Source organism: Lissotriton helveticus, chromosome 1_1 (genome assembly GCF_964261635.1).
Source record: "Lissotriton helveticus chromosome 1_1, aLisHel1.1, whole genome shotgun sequence".
NCBI lineage: Eukaryota > Metazoa > Chordata > Amphibia > Caudata > Salamandridae > Lissotriton > Lissotriton helveticus.
Genome location: NC_136057.1, coordinates 1,752,760,391 through 1,752,787,512, shown reverse-complemented (window position 1 = coordinate 1,752,787,512; position 27,122 = coordinate 1,752,760,391). Strand labels below are relative to the sequence as shown.

At 49.6% G+C, this 27,122-nt stretch overlaps 1 protein-coding gene across 1 annotated transcript in view; it reads right to left on the bottom strand.

Moving 5' to 3' along the window:
• TYK2 (tyrosine kinase 2) overlaps positions 1–27,122 on the bottom strand; it is a 523,599-nt gene that overhangs the window by 208,227 nt on the left and 288,250 nt on the right. The window contains exon 10 of the mRNA XM_078640035.1: positions 23,369–23,561. Coding sequence (XP_078496161.1) covers positions 23,369–23,561 — 193 coding nt within the window. The remainder of the gene's footprint in view (positions 1–23,368; positions 23,562–27,122) is intronic.

Below are 27,122 nucleotides of genomic sequence, written 5' to 3'. Positions count from 1 at the left end.
AAATGAGGGTTCCTCTGAGTGTGGTCCTGGGGTCGGTGTGGATCTGGAAGTGGAGGTGTTCGGCGGATGCAAGATTGTCGTCAGAGCTGGTTGTAATTTTGATGGTGTTTCTATGGACGATGGCTATGCCACCTCCAGTTTTGTTAATGGTGCGGTCTTTTCGAATGATCTTGTATGTGTCCGGTATGGCTATGGCGATGTCGGGGGCAGAGGATGTATTCATCCATGTTTCAGTGAGGAAGGCGATGTCAGGAGACGTAGTGTCGATTAGGTCCCAGAGTTCGGTTGCGTGTCTGTGGACCGAGCGGGTGTTCAGTAGGATGCATTTCAAGTCGTTGGGTTCGGAGCTGTGTGTGGAGGAAGTGTGTTTGGCGAGGGTCCTGAAGCAGTTGAACTTACAGGAGAGGCAGGAGAATGGGCCGTGGGTACGTCCTGGGGTAGCTTCGCAGCAGAGTGGGGTGCGTCCGGCATTGAGGGCGAGGAGAGTAGCGGCATCATAAGTTACTCTGGGGGGTTGGGAGCGGCAAAGGGCAGGGGGACAGGCGCTGGGCGCGGTCCAGGCGCGGACGGGCGCAGACGGGCTTACCTTTGGCGCACCTTCGGCGCGACTGGGGCGCGGTCGCTGCGCGTAAACGCTGCGCGTGAAAACATCTGACATAAGTAGATGGTGGAAGGGGAGGGGCGAGGGGGGGTCAGCTGGGAGGCGGGAGCGTGGTGGGGGGGACGGGCTGGGATAAACAACAACAAAATGGCCGCGAGCCAAAAGGTAAATAGGACGCACTGATTCACTTGATCACAAAGCGCTATGGCAAACAATGCTGGCAGCGGAGCGCTGTAACAGTTATTGCAATTCAGTTCTAACAAATTACTTTAGGCACCAAAGCGCTGCTTGTCAATAAAAGCGCTATGTTAAAAATGCAGTCTAAATTCCTTCAGGCACCAAAAGCGCTGCTTGGATACCAGTCGCTATGATTAATGGATGCAGGCACGCTCAGCAGATCGCTACAATACCAGCTGTTAAGGCGGAAGGCGGGAGGCGGGAGGGGAGCGACCGTCTCCGACAGAGTAGCTCTGGATACCAGTACCTTCGTGCCCAGTCCGGAGCCACAAGGATGACATGTGCCCGGTCGCGCTTGATCTTCTTCAGCACTCTGGGCAGAAGTGGTATAGGCGGAAAGGCGTATAACAGACCGCAACTCCACACGCGACGAAAAGCGTCGCCGAGCGAGTGCCGCCTTGGAAATTCCAACGCGCAGAACTGATGACATTGCGCGTTCTCTTCGGTGGCGGATAGATCTAGCCAAGGCTCTCCCCACTGCTGAAAGACACCTTGCGCCACGTCCGAGTTCAGACGCCATTCATGATCCATCATGCACCGACGGCTGAGTTTGTCCGCCCTGGCGTTCAGAGAACCTGCCAGGTGTTGAACCACAAGGGCCACGCCTTGCTGTTCCAGCCACTGCCAGAGGCGCAGAGCCTCCTGGCAAAGGGTCCACGACCCCACCCCGCCCTGTTTGTTGCAGTACCACATGGCGGTGGTGTTGTCCGTGAACACCTGCACTACACTCCCCCGGACAGAGGGGAGGAATGCCTTCAGTGCTAGACGAATCGCCCACAGCTCCAAAAGGTTGATATGGAGCTGGGACTCCGCCGGAGACCAGAGGCCTCTGATCTCCGCCTCTCCCATATGGCCTCCCCAGCCCTGGAGGGACGCGTCCGTCACCACTACGTGCTCCGGCTGGGGAAGGGAGAGGGATCTGCCACTGACCCAATCGCGGTCCGTGAGCCATCACTGCAGCTGTCTCGCAGTGCCCTCCGAGATCAGGACATGGTCGGAAAGGCTGCCTTGATGCTGGGCCCACTGAAACTTCAGGTCCCACTGCAGAGCCCGCATCCGCCACCGAGCGTGATGCACCAGAAGGATGCAGGAGGCCATCAGCCCCAGAAGCTGCAGTGTCAACCTGACCGATACCCGGGATAAAGGCTGAAAGAGTGGAATCATAGCCTGAATATCCCGGACCCGCTGTTCGGGAGGATAAACCCGAAACTGCGCCGAGTCGAGAACCGCTCTGATGAAGAGGAGTTTCTGAGAGGGGCACAGGTGTGACTTTGGCACATTGATGGAGAACCCCAGCTGATGCAGGAGGTCTGCCGTCGTCAGGAGGTGGCTGACGAGTGTCTGGGGCGAGCCCGCCTTCAACAACCAGTCGTCGAGGTAGGGGAAGACTGAAACCCCTAACCTGCGCAGATGAGCGGCGACCACCGCCATCACCTTTGTGAACACCCGTGGGGCGCTGGTAAGGCCGAAGGGGAGCACGGTAAATTGAAAGTGCTCGTGGCCAACCGTGAACCGCAGGTAGCGCCGGTGGGCCGGCAGGACGGGGATGTGAAAATAAGCGTCCTGCAAGTCCAAAGCTACCATCCAGTCTTCTGGGTCCAGGGCAGCTAGGACCTGAGCTAGTGTCAGCATTTTGAACTTCTCCTTCCGGAGGAAGCTGTTGACGTTCCGTAGGTCCAAGATAGGGCGTAGGCCCCCTTTGCCCTTCTTGGGTACCAGAAAGTAGTGGGAGTAGCAACCACACCCTACTTCTGGCCCAGGAACGCGCTCGATGGCCCCCTTGGCCAAGAGGGCCTTAACTTCCTCCTGCAGAAGTCGCAAATGATCCCCCGATACTCGGTAGCATTGCGGTGGCATGGCTGGAGGGGCCGCCTCGAAGGGGAGGGAGTAGCCCCTTCGGACGATTTGCAGCACCCACCCGTCCAACGTGACATTGCGCCAGTGGAAGAGGTGATGGCGAACCCTGCCACCCACTGGCGTCACATGGGCCTGAAAACACGGACTAGGAAGGTTTTGAGGCAGGTGCTGCGGAGGGAGGTGTGGACTGGGCTCGCCGCTGTCCCCGACCGCCGTTACGGCGGTTTCCGCGGCCACCACCGCGCTGCTGAACATTCTGCGGTGCGTGGCTGGCAGCTCATGTGGGGGTGCCCCTTCCGTGGCCACGAAAGGAGCGAAAGGCACCCGGATTGCTGGCGTGGGGGCGAGAGGCCCAAGGACTTGGCCGTAGCCCTGGAGTCCTTAAAACGCTCAAGCGCATGCTCTGCCTTGTCGCCAAAGAGGCGACGGTCATCGAACGGCATGTCCAGAAGAGTGGACTGGACATCGGCCGAAAAGTTGGCGGTCCTCAACCAGGCGTGGCGTCGAACCGCCACTGTCGTTGCCATCGCCCTGCCCAGTGAGTCTGTGGTATCCAGCCCTCACCGGATGGAATTTCGCGCTGCATCTCGACCCTCCGCAAGGGCTTGGGCGAGTTTAGCCCGGACCTCCTCCGGGCATTGTGGCAGCACGTCCGCGACCGTATCCCACAGGGTGTGGGTGTAGCGGCCCAAGAGGCATACGGTATTGACAGACCGCAGTCCCAAACTGAGGGACGAGAACACCTTCTTCCCGAACTGCTCGTACCTCTTGGATTCCTGATCGGGCGGGGCCGTCTGGGAGGTAGAGGCCTGGATGACCAAGCTCTCGGGGGTGGGATGGGTGGACAAAAAGCAAGGGTCGCCCGGAGCCGGACAGTAGCGTCTGCCCACGTTCCTATCCACAGGCGGACCTGAGGCGGGCTTGGACCAAGTGCCCACAAGAACGTCACACAAGGCCTCATTAAACGGCAGCAGTGGCTCACTTGAGCTTGCCTGCGGTCTAAGGACCTCAGTGAGGAGGTTAGTCCTCACGGCCGCGACGGGGAGCTCAAGGTTTAAGGCCTTGGCCGCCCTCGTCAACACTACACTGCAAGCAGCCCCCTCCTCCGTAGCCACGGTGGGAGGGGAGACAAATACAGTGTCTGGCAAAGTGTCAATACCACTGGCCTCCCCAAGCTCATATTTCCAGTCCTCTTGAGACTGGCATTCCTCTGCCAGAGGGTCAGCAGACCCCTCCCAATCACCCTCATCACCCATCTCCTGTAGAACAGGTTCAACAGACGGGGCCTCCTCATGGAAATAAAAATCTCCAAAGGCAGTCGGAAGCGGCGCCCAACGGTGCCGTTCCGGCGCCAGAGTCGGACCGAAGGGAACATTGGGGACGGCGTCCACAAGGGGCGCCGGGGGCGACACCCGTGGGGCCGGCGCTGGTGAGGTCGTGAGGTCGACCGGCGACGACCCGGATCCGGAAGCGGATCCGGTGAGGTCCTGCGGCGCCGGGACCGAAGTCGCCGGCGGCGCCGGGGCCAAAGCACCCGACGGCGTCGAGGCCGAAGCACCCGACCTGCTAGGGCCTCCAGCCGGGGCCGCTGGGCCCGAAGGCGCCACGGGACCCGGCTGAGGAGGGAGGGACCTCATGGCCATGAGGTACCACTCGACCTCCTCCGGCATCGCGCCATGCCCAGGGACCCGAAGGTGTGGGGCAGGTGGCGACGCCTGCGACTCAGTCTGAGCCGCGTGGGTGGTGTCACCCGAACCCCTGGCCGCATGGGGTGAGTCGGAGGAACGATGACGCCTCTCCGACCTCTCATGCCTCTTACCTGAGGACTTGGATCCCGATGACCGATGTCCACTCCCGGAGCTGCGAGGACTCCGACCCCGCGACCGGTCCCTCAACCTCCCGTGGGACCGGGACCTGGAGCGGCGTGGGGCCGACTGCCGTAGCTTGAGCCGCTTGCGGGACCGCTCCCGCCTAGCTTTCGACGTCAGGGCCCGGCAGTCGGAGCAGGTACGGTCGTCGTGGTCGAGGCCTAAACACTTCAGGCACCGGCGATGGGGGTCGGTAACCGACATCAGTCGGTCGCACTTGGAACAGGATTTGAACCCGGGCATCCCTACCGGCACCGTCGGAGTCGAAGACTCGAGTAGAAAAATTATCAAAAAGATCGAAAAGTTTAGTCAAAAAAGACTAAGGGGTAGAGCTTCTCCGGATCTGCACTAGCTGGCGCGGAAAAAAGAAGAACTGACGTCAGCGCGCATGGGCGGCGTCTAAGTACCCCGACGACGTCATTTCAGCGCTAACGACGCCGACGACGGACCCGGAGCTACGCAAAATTTTCCGGATCCAGTCTGACGCCTGGGGATATTCTAAGGTAAGGAATCTATCACTAACGTGTCTCTTTCAGATATCCAGAGCAGCAATTACCCAGGGAAGAGCAGCACTACCACTGACTTTCTTTCTAGCCTTACTCCGACACCTTACAGATGTCCCTTAGGCTATTCACACAGTTTTGTGTGAAGCTTGATGACGAGAAAGTGCCTTATATCGAAAGAGGCTCAAGGTGTTCATGCTGAACCCCTAAAGAGTTTGTGGGTTTCAGGAAGAGTCTTTCAGCACCATTATGGACCTTGACTTTGAGACAAAAGCCCTTGGCATCTAGAATGCTATGGACATTGGAAGGGTCCTTTACATTGATATTGGCGCATGATGGTGACCCTCAATGTCAAGGAAAGTGCATGGCACGGCATAAACAGCCCATGACAGACAAGCTACAGAAAGGCTACCAAATCATGCAACCTTGTATCAAAGGATTTGTTTCTAAAAGCATCACGCACTAGAAGACCAGGATAGCTAGAGGACCATGCCACTGTTGTATAATTACAGGCTTGTAACTTTGTCTATGTTGTGTTGCGAGTCCCATGAAAGCACACAACTTGTTCCTTCTACATTTATGACTTATTCAGTGTTCTAGAGTGATGCCTTCCAGTCATGAAGATTCCTTGGCAACGCCACTCTGAATGTTGGCTTCTTCATGACTGGACGGCTCTGGTTGTGGGTGCTTTCCTGTACATTCAATAAATCTAGGCATCAGCTGCAATCAAGACTTGTACTGTCTTTAATAACTTGGCGACAAGCCGGAACTTCTCTGCACCCACCGCCAAGAGCAAAGCTATTCTTCACAGAAACATTCCAGGACCTGAGCAGCCGATAGTCTCCGATCAGATCGCTCCCCCAGACGACGTAACTGCTGCTTCTTATCAGGGAACCTGATCTTCGAGACTTCTTTGCATCTACAAGGTCGTATTTACCTTACTTCTCTTTAGCTGAAGTGTGTGGCAGTTGGTATAAAGCCAGCTCCTCCCGCTCCACAGTATGCTGTTCAAATCCCATGTACGCGCATTCCGTGCTCCTGCCTCATCACGTCATAGTGCCAGCTCCGCTCTGCGAAACAAGGCCACTGACTCTCGAAAGTTAGCATAACCATAACCCTGGTTACAGCGTCAGTCGGCCATTTAAAAAAAAAATAATTCAAAGCAAAGTGTTGTAAATAGCTTTATCTGTTTAGTCTCTTTTCCATGTTTCTTATTTGGAACTTTAGTGTGTTCCTGATGTTATAGTTCTACATGGAATCTTAGTAATGTCAGTTTGTGCTTGGCCAGATGGTGATCTGTTCGTTTATTCTGTGCTGCGAATAAACTTCATATTAAGAAGAAGTTCCTGCTAGTTTCATCATTTACTATCTACTACACAAAGCTTTTCCCTGCTTACAGCGATAAGCACGCTTCATCACAGACATTGCCTATCTTTCTCCATTATTGGTACAAGAGCGATAGGAACGCTTTTATAACCTTTTTAACTCAGCTTTTCAACGCAGTCATCTCCTCATCTTCCCCATATTATCATTGCCTATTGCTGTTTTTCATAGTTTTCACAGCGATAGGCACGCTTTTCAACTCCACATCTCAGTGTGAACATCATTTCATCTCCTCATTAAATCCTCAATTTTCAACGTTCACAGTATTTTGCATATTCTATTACGTGATCACAGCGATAGGCACGCTTCTCAACTCCACATTTCAAAGTGATTATCATTTCATCTTCTCATTACACCTTCAATTGTAAATGCTTACAGCATTTTGCATATTGCATCACAGCGATAGGCACGCTATTACACCTGTTTCTACAGCGATAGGCATGCTATATTATAAACTTGCCTATTGCATTTCAGCGCTTTCGTTGCAGCGATAGGCATGCTTTCACCATTTTGCAAATTTTTAATAAAGTACATTTTCTTTGTTTCACAAGTTTATTTTCATCGTCACAGCTTCTTCACAACAATTTCAGACACCTGCTCCATTTTTACAAGTTCCTGGTAAACCTCCTCTCAAATGGCGCAACTGGTTAAAGGGCTTTGAGAACAACTTCGTGGCCATTGATGCTACCAAATACTCTCCAGCTCGCAAGGTCGCTATTCTTTATGGCTGTCTGGGTGTTGCTGCTCAACAAGTTTTTGAGAACCTTCTAGTATTTCCTTCCCCTCCCGATGCAGGAGATAATTGGGATACTTACCAAGAAGCTCTTGCACGTCTTCATAAGCAATGTGACGATGAACCTAGCATTGTTTTAGAACGTCACAATTTTTTCAAACGCAAACAAAACGTAGACAAATGTGTGGAAGACTACATTGCTCAACTTTTTGCCTGTTTTTCAAAGAAAGTCCAAGAACGCTTGCTAAGTTGTAAAAATCCCACTCTAGCAGAAACAGTAGATATTGCTAAAGGCATTGAACGAGCAACAATTTCGTCCAAAATTTTGCAAGAAAGCATTTCTCAACCCAGTATTCACATGATTGACCAACGTTCTCATTCTACTTCCACCACCTGTTCCTGGACCTTGTTAATAATTCTGTCAGACAATCAGTTAGGAAACCCACCATTTGTTATAGGTGTGGCTCAATACGTCCTCTTGGCAATTCCCCTAATTTTCCTGCATCTGGTAAAAAATGTTTGTTGTGTAAGAAAATTGGTCACTTCCCATCTGTTTGCAGAGGTCGCAAAAGATTTAACAGAGTTAATAACATAGAATTTAACGAGAATCTAGAGTCCTGTTCAACCAGACTTAACGATTTTTTGTTGTCAGTTGAATGTGATTGTGTTGAATTGTCCAAAGTCAAGGGTCCTTGTTATGAGTTAATTGTTGGTACAATTTATCTACAAGTCAAAGATGACTCAGGTTCACCAATCACCATTTTATCAGATCTTACATTCTATGCAAATTGGGTTAGTAGTGTAACACTTTGCAAGTCTGAGGTCAACCCCAAAGCATTGGGCAAAAAAGATATTGATATGTTAGGCTACTTTCATTCCAATATTGCATGTCTTGGCAGATACACTTTTACAAAAGTCTATGTTGCTCTTAAAGGCAGAAATATTTTAGGTTGGTTGGATCAAGCCAGGATAGGTTTAATCCTCAAACCTGGTTCTGCCCAACCCATTGCTTTAGGTGGTATTCCACAGGATTATTACACTAGTCACGAACATGGAAACTTTAATGTTGCAGAGTTGGGTATTACCTAATCATAAAGATAAAATACTCAATTTATTTCCCAATGTTTTTCAGAATAAAGTAGGCACGGTGTTGGGTTTCAAGCATGAAATTCAGCTTAAGCCCAACGCACAACCCATCATCCACAAAGTTTGTCCTCTTCCTTTAAGCACAAGGGATGAATTGAAGAAAGTTTTGAAAAACTTGTGTGATGAGCGGATTATTACATCCTGTGATTCATCTGAATGGGTTTCTCCCATAGTTTTAGTGCGCAAAGAAATCTGGCAAGGTTAGATTATGCGCCGATTTATGCTCCCTGAATAATAATATCATTGTGGACTGCCATCCATTACCCAAAATTCATGAGCTACTAGCTAATTTGGGTGGGGCCAAGTATTTCTCCCTTTTGGACCTGATATTCTAATCTTTGCCAATGACATTTCTGAACATGATCAGACCCCTGTTAAAGTGTTGGGAGTTTTGGAGAAAGCTGGAATGACTTGTCAGGCATGACAAATGCAAGTTTGGTGTTCAAGAATTGGATTATTTGGGCCATTCTCTTTCACCCAACGGCATCAAACCTACGTTTTCAATAATAAAGGCTGTAGGAGAGTGGGGTCTGCAATCCTATAGTCACCCCAGATTTTTGCTTTTTGCTTCACTGGTTTACGACTTTCCATGGCTGTGGGCCTGCTAATCAGACCCACAGCCTAGCTGTTCTCTCTCTAAATTGACAACCATGTACTTTAGGTGCATTTACCAATTGGTACTGGGCCACCTTATCAGTCCCTGTAACAGTGTACCTTAGGTATCCAGGGCATAGGTGTACCCAGGGCCTACCAGGAGCTGAAGCATGTATTATGCTACCCCTGGCTGGCCATCGAAAACTGACACAACTGGCTGCAGGACAGCTGGGGCAAGGTGGTGTAATCACCCTTTGCTATAGATATAGTATACCTATATCTAACCCTAAAATGGACACATATATTCCTATCAGTCACTCCTATGGAAGGCCTTATCAATCCTGAAGGCAGAGTGCTTGGAATTATGTGAGATGGTGCTCTGGCATGAGCTGAGCCCGTTTGCAGCTGGCGGAACCAAGTCCTAATAGCTGTTCCATGATAACGCTATACCATATACTCTTAAGTGCATTATCAACCTCGCGGTTAAATGCTAACTCTGGTATAACATTATCAAAACATGTCGAGTAAGGTGTCATACGATTTGGAATACTACCCCCTCGCCAATTCTGGCGACGGGGGTAGCATTCCACCCTTTTAGAGGGACACAACATGTATGTAACTGTGAACCCCGGTTAAAGTTAACTCGAGCCTCAGCATCACAAAATGGATGCTGCCACCACAGACACAAGTCTGACCTCCTGCTGCTGGGAGTCCTTCCAGCGAGGGCGGCTTGCACAAAGGGTTTCCTGCCTTGGGAGGTGCTAGCACCACCCCAGACAGGATTTTGTGTATTGGGTAGGATAGGCCTGAAAGGAATGAGACATGCCTGGGGCACACAAGGTGCCCTGTGCATACACCGGATCAAACCAGTTGCTGGGGCACTCCAGCCCCAGCTCTGGCGGGAAACCGGACAAAGGATAGGGGGTGTAACCACCCCCTTCCTGGTCCCACCCAGGGGAGGGACCTAGTCAGTAGTGCAGCCCCCTTTAGCAGGATAAAGGTAGGAGCTGGTCCCATTCCAAATTAGATTAATCCTGAACTACTCTACAAGAAGAAACTCTGGACTTCGACGTTCTGCTCCACAGAAGACTGAAGAAATCTCCCTTGTGGGCCAGGAGTGTCCACCCTGCAACTGCAGGCACCATCAAGCGTCCAGCGGCTTCCCTTTGTTGTCTTCCTTCCAGGATCCAGACTTCAGAGCCAGACGAGACCCGGATTCCCAGACCTCTCCGACCTCTACCTACACCTGCAGCACAGCTGAGATCCGTGGGTGCGACGAGACACGTGGGACCGGCCATCTTGAAAGAAACTGCACTTCGCTTCCAGCACGACTCCCGAGGTAAACTCGACCAAGTGCTTTGGGGACTGAAAAGCCCCAGCCCCGAGCAGCCCCTGCACGGAAGATCAGCCCTCCAGCATCCACGAGATCTGCGTGGGGCCCTTCTGCTTGTCTGCTGCTCGACGCGTTGTCTGGTCACTTGCTGGCTGGCTAGTGGCCTCCTAGACGACGAACCTTTGAATCTTTGCTGCTGGTCTGGTTGCTCCAGACTGGCCCTTGCTCCCTTCCAAAAGAGGGGCACCCCGGACTCTCCTAGTCCGCACCAGACGTCTTTTCCACTCACCGCGTGGGTTGCCTTTGCCAAGGCCTGTTGACTCCAATTCCGGATCCGACACCGCCGACAGCGAGAGCCTGCGTGGGACAGCTCGTGCCTCCATCCTGGTCGTCGAAGACACCTCCTGGTCCACGTGGCTGCAGAGTCAAGCGTCCACTCTTCACCTGATCGCGACGACAGCACCTGGTTCCTTCCTGGTTCCACACCGGCCACTGGCTAGTGACTTTGAACACTGTCCCCTCTGCTTTCAGGTCCTCTTCTTCACCGATCCACCCTTGGATCGCACCGGACATCTTCCTCCTGGTGGCCTGCAGCATCTTTTCTTTCAGGCTCCATTGACTTCAACGCGAGAACCCGACACACTTTGGCACCTATGCACCCGCAGCCCGTGGGTGAGGTAACGAGAGCATTTCGGTGCTCAAGGGTAGTCTAACTGTCCTAGTGTCCAGTTCCACAGTCGTTTTTGTCATAACTAGTCAGGATTGTCCGTACTCACCTTTTAACTTGAACTGTACTGTCCATAGACGTTGTTACGCATCTCACGTGTGAGTTCACAATCTGCACACGCGTTCCGTGGGCCTCCTTTTACTTACCTAGAGTTAGTGTAGCGTGGTCCCATCGCTCCTACAGCCTCTGGACAGCTCCATTCCTTTTATCGACTTTCACATTCCACTTACTTAGTATATGGTTTGTCGTGCCCCTAGGGCACCATTGTAATTTTGTGCAACTTGTCGTATTTTCCTAAGAGATTGTCATGTGCTTAGCCCTCTGACCCCAAAGAGTTCAGAGGTGTTGTTATTAATAAATATACTGTTTATTTTCATAACAACCTGTGTGGTGTCCTTTCATCTGGTATTCAAGGGGTTATATTGTGATAAAACAGCTGGCTTCACATACCAAAAGAGTTTAGCCTAAGACTGCTTTGTCCATGCTACCATTAGGATAGCTGGTCTATAAGGTTGACTTACAACCAATCACCATAAGGGTTGTTTGGACTGATACAAGGTGATCACTAGAACTAGTGAGCATCATATATCAGGCCAACTTCTCACATTGGTGTGCAGCGGTTGGGATTTGAGCTTGCTGTTGTTTTTACCACATATAATCTTGAAATATCATTTGAAAGATCACATAAGGTACTCTAGGTACATATAACAAGCTTAGAAATACTCTGAGTTCTACTGAACCAGCTGTTGTAGTAGAAAGGGTTTGGCACACCCTGACTACAACTCTTAGCAAGGGATCAGTAGGAAAACCCATAGTGTAGGTAGGTGCATCACTTACACCTCACTAGAAAGCATGTCTACCCATGGAGAGTCTTCAGAGACTTCCCTAGTGGTTAGTGACCCTCCACAGGTCCTTTCCAGATATGCAGCTCTTAGTTTCCAGGAGATGAGACAATTGTGTACCTCCAGGAAATTGAAACAGGGTTCTAACCCTACCACTCCTTTTCTGTTAGGTCTCTTAGAGACATATGATGCCAGAAGGGCTGCCTAAACAGACCCCTCTAATCCAAATAGGAGCATGCCCCCCTTAGAAGGTACTCTTGGTGATCCAGATCTCCCTGAAACAGAAGATGTAGATGAGGAGGAAGATGATGAGGAACCCTCTGGGGATGAGGCAGACAAAGGTCCTGTAGTAGTCAGCAGACTAACCAGGGCCAACGTAGACATGCATAGGGAAGGAACTGGGGGACCCCCAGTGCTGAACCTAAGCAGGCCTAACTATGGAGTTAGAAGAGATAGATCTCATTCTAGGGACTCCAATAGATCTGTGCACTCTCGTGCCTCTCATGCATCTGCTCAGAGGAGGATGATTTCCCCTCAGAGGAGAGAGCATGAGGCAAAGATGAAGGAGGCCAATCTGAGGATCCAAAGGGAAGAACTTGCCCTGGCCAAAGAGAAGCTTGCCTTTGCTAGAGAGCAACAGTTGAGTGGGGTAGTCCCCACTGGTGGCAGCAATATCCCTAGGGATAGAGAAAGGGGTTTGGATACTAGAAACCTGAGTAAAATAGTGCCCTCCTATAAGACAGGAGATGATATCCACAAGTGGATAACTGCTTTGGAGAGAGCCTGCAAAGTACAGCAGGTACCCCAGAGTCAGTGGGCAGCTATATTGTGGCTCTCCTTTGAAGGTAAAGGTAGAGATAAGCTCCTCACTGTTAGAGATGAGGATGCTAATGATTACCAAGTCTTGAAAAATGCACTGATTGATGGGTTTGGCTTAACCACTGAACAGTACAGGTTAATGTTCAGGGATACCCAGAAAACTCAGGCTCAAGATTGGACTGACTTTGTTCATTGTGCCACTAAGGCTCTGGAGTGCTGGTTACTGGGAAGTAAAGTTACTGATTACACAGGATTGTATAATCTAATTATGAGAGAGCACATCTTAAATAATTGTCAGACCCTGTTGTTGCATCAGCACTTGATTGACTCAGATCTGACCTCTCCCCAAGAATTGGGAAAGAAGGCAGACAGATGGGTCATGACAAGGGTCAAGCAGCAGAATCAGAACCAGGGTGGTGGCCAGAAGAAAGCAGACCAGAAGGGTAATGAGAATAAGCAAAATGACCAGAAGTCTTCAACAGGGCCCCAACAACCTAAGGAGGGTGGGTCCCAAAATTCCCAAAAGAAGAAGAATGATGGTCCTAAGAAACCATGGTGCCAATACTGTAAAAGTAAGACTCACTGGTTTAGTGAGTGCACCAAGAAAGGCCAAACTCCTACCACTACTGTCCCTAAGACACCTGCACCCCCTAGTACAGTTAGTAATGGTAGTGTACCTCCCAAGGCTATAGTTGGGTTAACCCTGGGAACTGAGGTGGGTTCTGACTTAGTCAGAATTCCTACTCAGGCAGTTCTTGTTGGTACTGGGGACATGGATATGACTAACCCTGGGCGTCCGATTCGGCTACGCCCACGGAGTAGGCGTAGTGTTGCCTTCTACGCATTTTGCGTAGACAACGTAGCCGGCAACACTACGCCCACTCCGTGTGCGTAGCCGAGTCGGCCGCCACCCACCTCCCTCCCGCCCTCCCCTAGATACATTATTTAAGCAGCTAGCCTGAAAAATACAATTAAAAAGCACTTACCTTGTCCGGCGCTCGTCCGGGGCTCCCTCATTGAATAGCGTCGTTTCCTGGATACCAATGCGCATGCGCGGGCGGCCGCGCATGCGCATTTCTCGGGAGAAATGCGCATGCGCGGCCGCCCGCGCATGCGCATTGGTATCCAGGAAACGACGCTATTCAATGAGGGAGCCCCGGACGAGCGCCGGACAAGGTAAGTGCTTTTTAATTGTATTTTTCAGGCTAGCTGCTTAAATAATGAATGTAGGGGAGAGCGGGAGGGAGGTGCGTAGTGGGGCTACGCGGAGTGCGGGAGTGGGCGTAGCTTCTCGCCCTCTCCGCGTAGCTCCGCGGAGCCCCACTACGCCCAGGGTTAGATATGACCCCTACTGTAAGTCCTAGTACTCTGGGCAAATACAGACAAACGCCTTTAATTAATGGAAAAATGGCTCATGCCTACAGGGACACATGTGCCAGTGTCACTATGGTGACACCAACATTTGTGGACCCTGACCAGATCATGCTAGATTTAGATTACCTAGTGGCCAATGCTAGCAATGTCACTACCAATCACAGTATGGCAGTTGTTAATTTCTCCTGGGGAGGGGTAACTGGCCTCAAAAGGGTTGTAATTAGTTCAGACCTCCCAGTAGATTGTCTTTTGGGCAATGATTTGGAATCCTCACTGTGGTCAGATGTGGAGTACAGGACTCATGTAGAAATGCTAGGTCTCTCCTCACATGTCCTTGCTGTGACTAGGTCACAGGCCAAGAAATGCCCAGCTGAACAAGTGCTGGATCCTGGAAGAATGGACCAGACACTACCCAAGAGAAGGAATGGTAGGGTTAAGGCAGAGCCTTCCCCCCTGCCTCAGGTTGAGGATCAGCCCTCTCAGGAGGCTGACCCAGAGACCCCAGAAGGAACTGTCCTAGAAGAGCTTGAACCTGATCAGGTTGAGTTTCTTGGGACAGGGGGACCTTCCAGGGCAGACTTGAGACAGGCCCAGTTAGACTGCTCCTCTCTTGAACCCCTCAGACAGCAGGCTGCTGCTGAGGCTGCAGGGAATGCTACAGGTGCCCATAAGGTATATTGGGAAGATGGACTCCTATACTCTGAGGCAAGAGACCCCAAGCCTGGTGCTACCAGGAGGCTGGTCATCCCCTTGTGTCTTAGAGGTTTCCTTCTCACCTTAGCCCATGAGATTCCCCTTGCAGGTCACTTAGGCCAGAACAAGACTTGGGACAGGCTTTCCCCACACTTTCACTGGCCTCATATGTCTGAAGACACTAAAGAGTTTTGTCACTCATGTGTCACCTGCCAAGCCAGTGGCAAATCAAGTGGCACAACAAAGGCCCCCCCTCATACCACTACCTGTGGTGGGGGTACCCTTTGAAAGAGTGGGGATAGACATTGTTGGACCAATGGACCCCCCAACAGCATCTGGGCACAGATTTATACTGGTGGTAGTGGATCATGCCACCAGGTATCCAGAAGCTATTCCCCCGAGGACCACTACAGCTCCTGTTGTGGCCAGGGCCCTGCTTGGAGTTTTCTCCAGAGTGGGGTTTCCTAAGGAGGTTGTCTCTGACAGAGGTGCAAACTTCATGTCAGGATACTTGACTGCAATGTGGAAGGAGTGTGGTGTCAATTATAAATTCACCACACCCTATCACCCACAATGCAATGGGCTTGTTGAGAGATTCAACAAGACCCTCAAAGGGATGATAAAAGGGTTACCTGAAAAGCTTAGGCGAAGATGGGACATCCTTTTGCCCTGCCTCCTGTTTGCTTACAGAGAGGTCCCACAGAAGGGGGTTGGTTACAGCCCTTTTGAGCTTATGTTTGGGCATCCTGTAAGAGGACCCCTATGTCTTGTGAAGGAAGGATGGGAGTTACCTCTCAAAAAGCCTAAGCTTGACATAGTGGACTATGTACTTGGTCTCCGCTCCAGGATGGCAGAGTACATGGAGAAGGCATCTAAAAACCTTGAGGCCAGCCAAGAACTTCAAAAAGCTTGGCATGACCAAAAGGCTGTCCTAACTGTTTATCATGCAGGACAGAAGGTGTGGGTGTTGGAGCCAGTGGCCCCAGCAGCTCTCCAAGACAAATGGTCTGGACCCCATACCATCATTGAGCAAAAGGGAGAAGTCACCTACTTGGTGGACATGGGAACTCCCAGGAGCCCCCACAGGGTGCTTCATGTAAACAGGCTCAAGGCATTTGTCAACAGGGAGGACAAGGGCTTGCTCATGGCCACAGATGAGGGGCAGGAGGAAGAGAGTGACCCTCTTCCAGACCTGCTCACTCAGAACCCTGATGATGGGTCAGTAGATGGTGTAGTCTTTTCTGACAGCCTCTCTGAACATCAACAAGAGGATTGTAAACAGGTTCTTCAAACCTTCAGGCAAATGTTCTCACTGACCCCCAGTTAGACAAACTGGTGCACCCATGAGGTGGACACTGGTGACAGTCTGCCTGTCAAGAGTAAAATCTACAGGCAACCTGACCACGTCAGGGACTGCCTAAAGAAAGAATTCCAAAAGATGTTGGAATTGGGAGTCATTGAACCCTCAGAGAGCCCTTGGGCTAGTCCTGTAGTTCTAGTGCCAAAACCTCACACCCAGAATGGTAAGAGAGAGATGAGGTTTTGTGTAGACTACAGGGGTCTCAATGCTGTCACTAAGACAGATGCCCATCCAATACCTAGGGCAGATGAACTGATATACAAGTTGGCTTCTGCAACTTTCTTAAGTACATTTGACCTAACAGCTGGTTATTGGCAGATCAGGTTAGCTGAGGATGCCAAGGCCAAAACAGCATTTTCTACCCCAGGAGGTCATTACCAATTTGTGGTGATGCCCTTTGGTTTGAAAAAGGCACCTGCCACTTTTCAAAGGTTGGTGAACCAAGTTCTCACTGGGTTGGATGACTTCTGTGCAGCATATCTAGATGATATTGCTGTCTTTAGCTCCACCTGGGAGGATCACCTGATCCACCTGAGGAAAGTTTTGGAGGCCCTGCAAAAGGCAGGCCTCGCTATCAAGGCCACCAATTGCCAGATAGGGCAGAGTCAGGTTGTGTACCTGGGCCACCTTGTGGGTGGAGGCCAGGTTCAACCATTGGAGAGCAAGATACAGGCCATAAAGGACTGGGCTCCTCCAACCACCCAGACACAGGTCAGAGCTTTCTTGGGCCTGTCTGGTTACTATAGGAAGTTTGTCAAGAATTATGGGTCCATTGTGACACCACTTAATGACCTGACAAGCAAGAAAATGCCAAAGAAAGTTCAGTGGACAGTTAGCTGTCAGAAGGCATTTGATGACCTAAAGCAGGCCATGTGTACTGCACCTATTCTCAAGAGTCCTGACTACTACAAAACCTTCATTGTCCAAACAGATGCATCTGAGTTGGGTGTGGGAGCTGTTCTATCTCAACTGAATATTGATGGTCATGACCAGCCCATTGCTTTTATAAGCAGAAGGCTGACCCCTAGAGAGAAACGTTGGTCAGCTATTGAGAGGGAGGCCTTTGCTGTGGTTTGGGCCCTGAAGAAGTTGAGGCCATACTTGTTTGGAACTCACTTCAAGATTCAGACCGACCATAAGCCCCTCTTATGGCTAAATCAGATGAAGGGTGAAAACCCCAAACTTCTTAGGTGGTCCATTTCCCTACAGGGGATGGACTGTACAGTGGAGCACAGACCAGGGACTGACCATGGCAATGCAGATGGTCTCTCCAGGTATTTCCACTTAGAACAGGAAGACTCACCTGGTCAAGGTTAGTTTAATGTCCCTAAGTTTGGGGGGGGGGGGGGGGTTATGGAGGAGAGTGGTGTCTGCATTCCTATGGTCACCCCAGATTTTTGCTTTTTGCTTCACTGGTTTACGACTTTCCCTGGCTGTGGGCCTGCTAATCAGACCCACAGCCTAGCTGTTCTCTCTCTAAATTGACAACCATGTACTTTAGGTGCATTTACCAATTGGTACTGGGCCACCTTATCAGTCCCTGTAACAGTGTACCTTAGGTATCCAGGGCATAGGTGTACCCAGGGCCTACCAGGAGCTAAAGCATGTATTATGCCACCCCTGGCTGGCCATCTAAAACTGACACAACTGGCTGCATGACAGCTGGGGCAAGGTGGTGTAATCACCCTTTGCTATAGATATAGTATACCTATATCTAACCCTAAAATGGACACATATATTCCTATCAGTCACTCCTATGGAAGGCCTTATCAATCCTGAAGGCAGAGTGCTTGGAATTATGTGAGATGGTGCTCTGGCATGAGCTGAGCCCGTTTGCAGCTGGCGGAACCAAGTCCTAATAGCTGTTCCATGATAACGCTATACCATATACTCTTAAGTGCATTATCAACCTCGCGGTTAAATGCTAACTCTGGTATAACATTATCAAAACATGTCGAGTAAGGTGTCATACGATTTGGAATACTACCCCCTCGCCAATTCTGGCGCCGGGGGTAGCATTCCACCCTTCTAGAGGGACACGACATGTATGTAACTGTGAACCCCGGTTAAAGTTAACTCGAGCCTCAGCATCACAAAATTGATGCTGCCACCACAGACACAAGTCTGACCTCCTGCTGCTGGGAGTCCTTCCAGCGAGGGCGGCTTGGACAAAGGGTTTCCTGCCTTGGGAGGTGCTAGCACCACCCCAGACAGGATTTTGTGTATTGGGTAGGATAGGCCTGAAAGGAATGAGACATGCCTGGGGCACACAAGGTGCCCTGTGCATACACCGGTTCAAACCAGTTGCTGGGGCACTCCAGCCCCAGCTCTGGCGGGAAACCGGACAAAGGATAGGGGGGTGTAACCACCCCCCTTCCTGGTCCCACCCAGGGGAGGGACCTAGTCAGTAGTGCAGCCCCCTTTAGCAGGATAAAGGTAGGAGCTGGTCCCATTCCAAATTAGATTAATCCTGAACTACTCTACAAGAAGAAACTCTGGACTTCGATGTTCTGCTCCACAGAAGACTGAAGAAATCTCCCTTGTGGGCCAGGAGTGTCCACCCTGCAACTGCAGGCACCATCAAGCGTCCAGCGGCTTCCCTTTGTTGTCTTCCTTCCAGGATCCAGACTTCAGAGCCCGAAGAGACCCGGATTCCCAGACCTCTCCGACCTCTACCTACATCTGCAGCACAGCTGAGATCCGTGGGTGCGACGAAACACGTGGGACCGGCAATCTTGAAAGAAACTGCACTTCGCTTCCAGCACGACTCCCGAGGTAAACTCGACCAAGTGCTTTGGGGACTGAGAAGCCCCAGCCCCGAGCAGCCCCTGCACCGAAGATCAGCCCTCCAGCATCCACGAAATCTGCGTGGGGCCCTTCTGCTTGTCTGCTGCTCGACGCGTTGTCTGGTCACTTGCCGGCTGGCTAGTGGCCTCCTAGATGTCGAACCTTTGAATCTTTGCTGCTGGTCTGGTTGCTCCAGACTGGCCCTTACTCCCTTCCAAAAGAGGGGCACCCCGGACTCTCCTAGTCCGCACCAGACGTCTTTTCCACTCACCGCGTGGGTTGCCTTTGCTAAGGTCTGTTGACTCCAATTCCGGATCCGACACCGCCGACAGCGAGAGCCTGCGTGGGACAGCTCGTGCCTCCATCCTGGTCGTCGAAGACACCTCCTGGTCCACGTGGCTGCAGAGTCAAGCGTCCACTCTTCACCTGATCGCGACAACAGCACCTGGTTCCTTTCTGGTTCCACACCGGTCACTGGCTAGTGACTTTGAACACTGTCCCCTCTGCTTTCAGGTCCTCTTCTTCACCGATCCACCCTTGGATCGCACCGGACATCTTCCTCCTGGTCGCCTGCAGCATCTTTCTTTCAGGCTCCATTGACTTCAACGCGAGAACCCGACACTTTGGCACCTATGCACCCGCAGCCCGTGGGTGAGGTAACAAGAGCATTTCGGTGCTCAAGGGTAGTCTAACTGTCCTAGTGTCCAGTTCCACAGTCGTTTTTGTCATAACTAGTCAGGATTGTCCGTACTCACCTTTTAACTTGAACTGTACTGTCCATAGACGTTGTTACGCATCTTGCGTGTGAGTTCACACTCTGCACACGCGTTCCGTGGGCCTCCTATTACTTACCTAGAGTTAGTGTAGCGTGGTCCCATCGATCCTACAGCCTCTGGACAGCTCCATTCCTTTAATCAACTTTCACATTCCACTTACTTAGTATATGGTTTGTCGTGCCCCTAGGGCACCATTGTAATTTTGTGCAACTTGTCGTATTTTTCGTAAGAGATTGTCATGTGCTTAGCCCTCTGACCTCATAAAGAGTTCAGAGGTGTTGTTATTAATAAATATACTGTTTATTTTCATAACAACCTGTGTGGTGTCCTTTCATCTGGTATTCAAGGGGTTATATTGTGGTTAAACAGCTGGCTTCACATGCCAAAAGAGTTTAGCCTAAGACTGCTTTGTCCATGCTACCATTAGGATAGCTGGTCTATAAGGTTGACTTACAACCAATCACCATAAGGGTTGTTTGGACTGATACAAGGTGATCACTAGAACTAGTGAGCATCATATATCAGGCCAACTTCTCAGCAAGGCCATTAGAGATGCCACGTCTCCCAAAGATAGGGATTCCCTTCGCTCGTTTCTTGGTCTGGCAGAATATTATGCCAGATTTGTACATGGCTATGCCCAAATTATTGAACCTTTGAGAGCGCTCTTGAGGAAGGGAGTAAAGTTTTCCTGGTCAGATGACTTACAAAAAGCTTTTGAGCACGTAAAGAAACTCATTGAGGATTCACCAGCTCTGCATCCTTTTTCAGATGGTTCGAAGTGTTTTATCACCGTTGACGGCAGCTTCACAGGTTTAGGAGCTGTCTTGGGACAATGGATGGGAGACAAAGAACATACGGTTGCCTTCGCATCCACAACACTTCTACCAGCTGAAACTTGGTACAGTACAATAGAAAGAGAGGCCCTGGCTTGTGTTTGGGCCATACAGAATTTCAAATCATATATTTGGGGTCGTGAGTTTGAAATTTATACGGACCACAAACCTCTCATGCACATGCTTTCTGACAGCAGTTCTAACATGGCTTCTGCAAGACTTGTTCGACTTCTGTCAAAACTTCACAAATTTCACTTTATCATCAAACATATTTCTGGGGGCAAACATTTCAGGGCGGATTGTCTTTCAAGAATGTCTTTAAATGATAATTCCATTGTTGATGATGACATTGAATGTGTTGTTGCTACAATTGATGCTACTGTGGAATGTCAACCCATTTCTGAGACTGAATGGAATTCAGCCTACAATAATGATGTCACACTTTCCAAGGTCAAAGACTTTATTGTTAACAAATGGCCTGAGCGTAGAACCCTTTCTCCAGATTTAAAAGCTTTTGCAAACGTATCGGAAGAACTTTCTTTAGTAAACCACATGGTTATGCGCAATTATTTATTTGTTCCACCTGAATTCTTACGAAATCTGATCATTCGTTCAGCTCATCAAGGACACCTGGGCGTTATCAAAACATGGCAACGCATCAAACAATTCTACTGGTGGCCCTCCATGGATGCACATGTCAGGAGAATGATCGATAATGCACACTTCTCCTCTCTGACAAACATTGGAAAACTCTTTCCACTCCTTTATGTCCTGTACCACTTCCTGCAGGTCCATGGGATAAAGTAGGTTTGGGCTTTTCTGGTCCTTATGATATTTGACCAACTGAGAAAACATATCTAATTGTTTTGGTTGACTCCCATACTAAATGGTTGTACTTCTTTTTATAATGCAGCGTCAACTGATAATGCTGTCAAACTTTTACAAACAGTATTTGATGTTGAAGATTTTCCCAAAACTATTGTCACTGATAACGGAACACACTTTGTTTCTCAAAAGATGTGTACTTTTCTTAAGACACATGACATTTGTTATTTTAAGGTTGCATTGTATTCCCCCTCTTCGAATGGATTGGTTGAGAGAAGTAATCTAATCATTAAGGAGGGAATATAAAATGCAATCTCTGCCAGGTTAGACCCTTTGTCTTTTGTACAGGACAAAGTTTGGGCATATTATACCACTCCACATGCCACTACTGGTATTGCACCATTTACTTTACTTAGAAAAAGAAAAGTGCATACACATCTTAATCCCAGTTGGTTACATGAAAATGGTAATTTTTCTTTTAATTCTCATTCTATCCAAGAACATGTTAAAGCAAAACAACCTGCCATGAAATCATGCTTTGATGCAGGTAAACACTCCTTGGATCAGCCCTTACAAAAAGGGGATTGGTTACTCATCAAAAATCCTAAAAAAGTCCTGAAAGGACAATCGCAGTTCTCTTCTTCAACACTAGTTACACACGTCAGTAAAGGTTTTGCCCTTCTTGATAACAAAGGGTGCTGAACAAGAGGGCTCTTGTCAAGATCTCCCCCCTTCAGGCCTATGTCATCAGAAAACATGCCTCTTTGATTTGGTTCATGAGCAACCTTCTTCTAGTCGAGTTTTAGAAACACCTGAAGGTTAACTCACTCGGTTAACTCACTGAATCTGTTGTCTCTGACCATTTACCTTCGGATACAGTTTTTGGTGAATCTTCCAAGGTGACAGCTAAAAGAGCATCACGTCTTACACAGATTTCTTGCAGATTAAGAGACTTTGTTTTGAATTAGTAATGTACATTTGCCTCACACAATTTTTCTTCTTGTTTCAACCTTTGTATTTAGTTTATTATGTTGTTGCCCTTCAAAGAGAGGAAGATGTTGTATAATTACATGCTTGTAACTTTTTCTTTGTTGTGTTGCGAGTCGTGTGAAAGCACGCGACTCGTTCCTTCTACATTTATGACTTATTCAGTGTTCTAGAGTGATGCCTCCCAGTCGTGAAGATTCCTTAGCAACGCCAATTTTGGCGTTGGCTTCTTCTCGACTGGACGGCTCTGGTTGGGGTGCTTTCCTGTACTTTGAATAAATCTAGACTTCTGCTACAATCAAGACTTGTACTGTCTTTAATAGCCACGAAACACAGCTAAAATCAAATCCGCCATTATCAGAAGCACTCCTAGGTTTATACCAGTAAAGGGGCCTTGACGCCAGCAGGGGATGCTACCAAAAGACTATGCAGCCAGAATGTCAAATTGACAAGAATAAAACGCGGGAGAGAGCAATAGAGAAAGGGGGAGTAACACACAGCCAGAGCATCACAGATTGCAAGGGTAGGGACGGCGTCAGGAGAAAAGCACACCCAGATGACAGTAGCACCAAGATGCTGGAGGAATTGCAGGGAGGTGAAAAGGTGTGAGGGAGAGTGTAGTTTAGCAAGTGGAAAAGGGCATGAGGGAGAAAGAAAAAAAAAGCACTGTCAGAGTGCTCAAACAAAATCTTTAATGCAATTTTCGCCTAAAATAATTCAAGAAAAATGTAACTTTCTGAGATCTTTCACTCACTGTGCTACTAGCCTGTAAATGAAGGCCCTTGCATGTCTGAGATACATTTCCACCAAAATAGACAAAGCAGTTGGAGCTGAATTTAGAACAAATGTAAAATCTGCAGAGTAGGCTTGGTTCCCAAGAAGAAAGTAGAAAATGGTAAGTCCCTACAGGTTTGCATATTTATTTTACAATGTTCCTGTCCTGGAAAAAGGATAAGGAGCTTGCAATGCCCAACATATCTTCTCAGAAAACACATTTATGCCAAATTGTGCTGATGATGTAGGTAGGTAGGTAGGTAACACAGAGATGCTGAAAAAGCTGGCAGTAAAGGTAACCGAGGAAGGCAGTTACCTCCAGATTTCGGCAAGCAGCATTTCTTGACTGTAAAGGTCTCGTCTCCAGCCCTCAGAGAGCAGCCTTTCAGGCTTTCGGTGAGTTCCTTCACACTGGAAAATTCTTTGTCCCAACCTTCAAGGATGAACAAGTTCTCCTTCTGATGGATACGGAACTGTTTGTAGATGAGCCCATTGTGCATCCCACTCATCTGCATAGAGATGGAAACAGGGATTATCAAGCAGAAAGTAACAGAGCGAGCCTGTGGAAAGGTTCAACAGCTCATGTCGCACCACATATGGGACCATTTAAGCAATAATGTCATTCATAGTATGTATCATAAAGTCTACATGTGGTAAGCATGCGTGGAAGTATGCCTGGCATAGAAAGAGATCATAAGGAATTTGAAAGAATATCTTTGCACAACCTTTATTTGTGCCTGGGCTGCCAAACGGACATGTTACTTACCTTTGTTAATGTGTTATTTGGCAGAGACATGATCTAGCCGCAGATTCCTTACCTTTGAACTTCCAGGCTGCATCCAGAAGGTTTTGATAGCAGTACCCCTGTGCACCAATAGGTGGCATCGGTTGACTCCACGTGACGTCAGACGCCAGGTTCATCATCTTAGTGACATCCGCATTGTCAATATCGGCGACAACCCCGGCGCGCAGACGTCAGTACTTTTCGCAACTTTCCAGTCCAGAAGCAAAGAGCAATAAAGTGACTGACCATGGTGTGTGAAAAAACAACTAGGGCCCTCAAAGGGAAACAGCCCTGGCACTAAACCAATCCACAGTGCAGGAAGGATGGGTGGGACGGTAAGGAATCTGGGGCTAGATCATGTCTCTACCAGATAAGAGGTTATCGAAGGTAAGTAACTTGTCCATCTGATAGAAACATCTAGCTTCAGGTTCCTTACCCTTGAACAGATACCCAAGCAAAGCAATCCCCGGAGGAGGGACTGCGGAAAGATTTTAGACTAAGAAATCCTGCATGACAGAGTGGCCAAAGAGGCCCTCCCTGTGGACTTGAGAACTCAGGCCATAATGTCTGACGACAGTGTGCAGAGATGACCACGTGGCTGCTTCGCAGATGTCACTAACCAGGACACCAAGTTGAAGAGCCTTGGTAGCTGCCTGTGCACTGGTAGAATGGGGGACTAAGGCCTTCAGGAGGCTGTTTCTTCACCAAAGCTTAACATATTTTCATGCAGAGGATGACCCAGTGTGAAATGGTCCTCTTCTGAACGGCTCGCCCCTTCCTTGCTCCAACATAACATACGAAATGTTTAGTTTTCAAGTTTTTAGTGCGATCAAGGTAGAACAATAATGCTCTTTTTGGGTCCAGACAGTGGAGACGCTTCTCTTCCTTGGAAGGATGCAGAGGTGTATCGAAGGTGGGCAGAGTAAGAGATTGAACCAGATGGAAAGGTGAAAGACTCCCTACTGTGGAGCACTACTTTGTCCGGGAAGGCGGTCAGGTAAGGAGGCGGAGATAACAGAGCCTGAACTTTGCTCACGCTCCGGGCAGAAGCTCTTGCCACTAAAACGGCTGTTTTGATAGTAAGCAGCCGGAGGGGCAACTGTGCAGAGGTTCAAACGGTGCACAATTCAAACAGGTATGGACCAAATTATGGTACCATTAGAGCATAATAACAGGAGAAGGGAGAACAGCTGGGTAAGCCCCTTCAAAAATCTCTGTAGAAGAGGAGACTTAAAAAGTGATGGCTGATCTGGCAGCCAAAGGAAAGCAGACGGGCCGAAGGTAGCCCTTCAGTGTGGTCAGAGCAGAGTTCTAGCTGGCCAAGGAAAGTAAGACAAAAAAAGAACATCTGACAGAGAGACAAAGGGTCAACAGACCATTCTGTACAGTATTTTCAAAATGTTTGCCATCTGCAGGCATATACCGACTTCTTGTAAGGACGCCTGGCTGCCAGAATAACCTCACAGACTTCGGCAGGAAGGTCAAAAGCTGTCAACAGTCGCTGCTCAATCTCCACACCAGGAGGCAGAGAGTGGACATGTTCGGGTGGAGAACCCTCTGCTGCGACAAAAGATCCTCCCAAAGGGGCAGCCTGACCGGAGCATCGGTGCTCATTTTCAGAAGCTTGGCATAACTGACTCTTCGTGCCCAGTCTGGAGCCACAAGGAGTACTTGGGCCTGGTCACTTCTGATCTTCTTGAGCCCTCTTGGCGGGAGTGGTGTGCGAGGAAAGGCATAACGGAGGCCTGTGCTCCATGCGCGAAGAAAAGCATCACTGAGCGAAAGCTGCCTTGTAAACTCCAACACGTAAAACTGCTCACATTGTGCATTCTCTTTGGAGACGAATAGATCTGACCAAGGCTCTGCCAACTGCTGAAAGAGGCCTTGCACTGCCTCTGGATGGAGACGCCTCTAGTGATCTGCAAGGCACCGGCAGCTAAGTTTGTTCGCTGTGGAGAACAGATCAGATGTTGAACCACCAGGGAAATGCCCTGTTGTTCCTCGACAGATCCTACTTCACCCTGCCTGTTACAGTACCACATGGCGGTAGTGTTGTCTGTGAACACCTGAACTATCCTTCCTTTGAGGGATAGTAAAAAGGCTTTCAGTGCCAACTGGATCGCACGAAGCTCCAACGGGTTGATATGGAGCTTGGCTTCCGTCAGAGAACAGAGTCCGCTGATCTCCACTTCTCCCAGATGGCAGCCTCATCCCAGAAGGGACGCATCCGTCACTACTGTGAAGTCTGGGTGGGGAAGAGATAGGGGTTTGCCTCTGACCCAATCGAGGTTTGTCAGTCACCACCCCATGTCATTCACGGTCTCCTATGATATCTGAACTAGGTTGGCGAGATTTTCCAAATGCAGTGCCCATTGGAACTTCAGGTCCCACTGCAGAGCCCACATGTGCCATCTGGCATAGTCCACTAGCAGGATGCAGGAGGCCATGAGGCCCAACAGCTTCAGAGTCATTCTCACCGAAATCTTGGATAGGGACTGAAACATTGGTATCATAGCCTGGATATGCTGGACTCGCTGCTCAGGAGGATAAGCCCAAAACTGTGCCCAGAACCGCTCTGATGAAAGGGATTCATGTGTGACTCCGGCATGTTGATAGTGAACCCCAGAGAACGCAGGAGGTTCGCTGTAGTCTGAAGGTGGGAGACGACTGCTTGGGATGAGCCCACCTTCAACAACCATTCATCGAGCTAGGGGAAGACGGAGACCCATGATCTCCGCAGATGGGCTGCAACCACCTCCTTCACCTTGGTGAACACACGAGGGGCACTGGTGAGGCCAAACGGAGCACGATAAAAGTGCTGGCCCACCATAAACTGCAGATAGCGACAATGGCCTGGCAGAACGGGAATGTGGAATAAGTTGTCCTGCAAGTCCAACGCTACAATCCAGTCTCCCAGGTTCAGGACAGACAGGACCTGAGCAAGGTTGAGCTGCTTGACCTTCTCCTTTTTGAGGAAGTAGTTAAGGGCCCTGAGGTCGAGGACAGGACAAAGCCTATTTCTGGCCCGGGAACCCTCTCAATTGCTCCCTTGGCCCAGAGAGTCTTGCCTTCCTCACGGAGTAAGGCAAGGTGATCCTCCATCAACCTGATCATAAGTTGGAGACATGGAGGGAAGAGGTAAGATTGAAGGGGAGGGAGTAGCTCCTTCAGACTATTTGCAGCACCCACCACTCAGAGGTGATATCTCACCAGTGGTGGAGGTGATGGTGTATCCTGCCATCAACTGGACACCCATGATCCGCAAGGATCGGACTAGGAAGGTTTT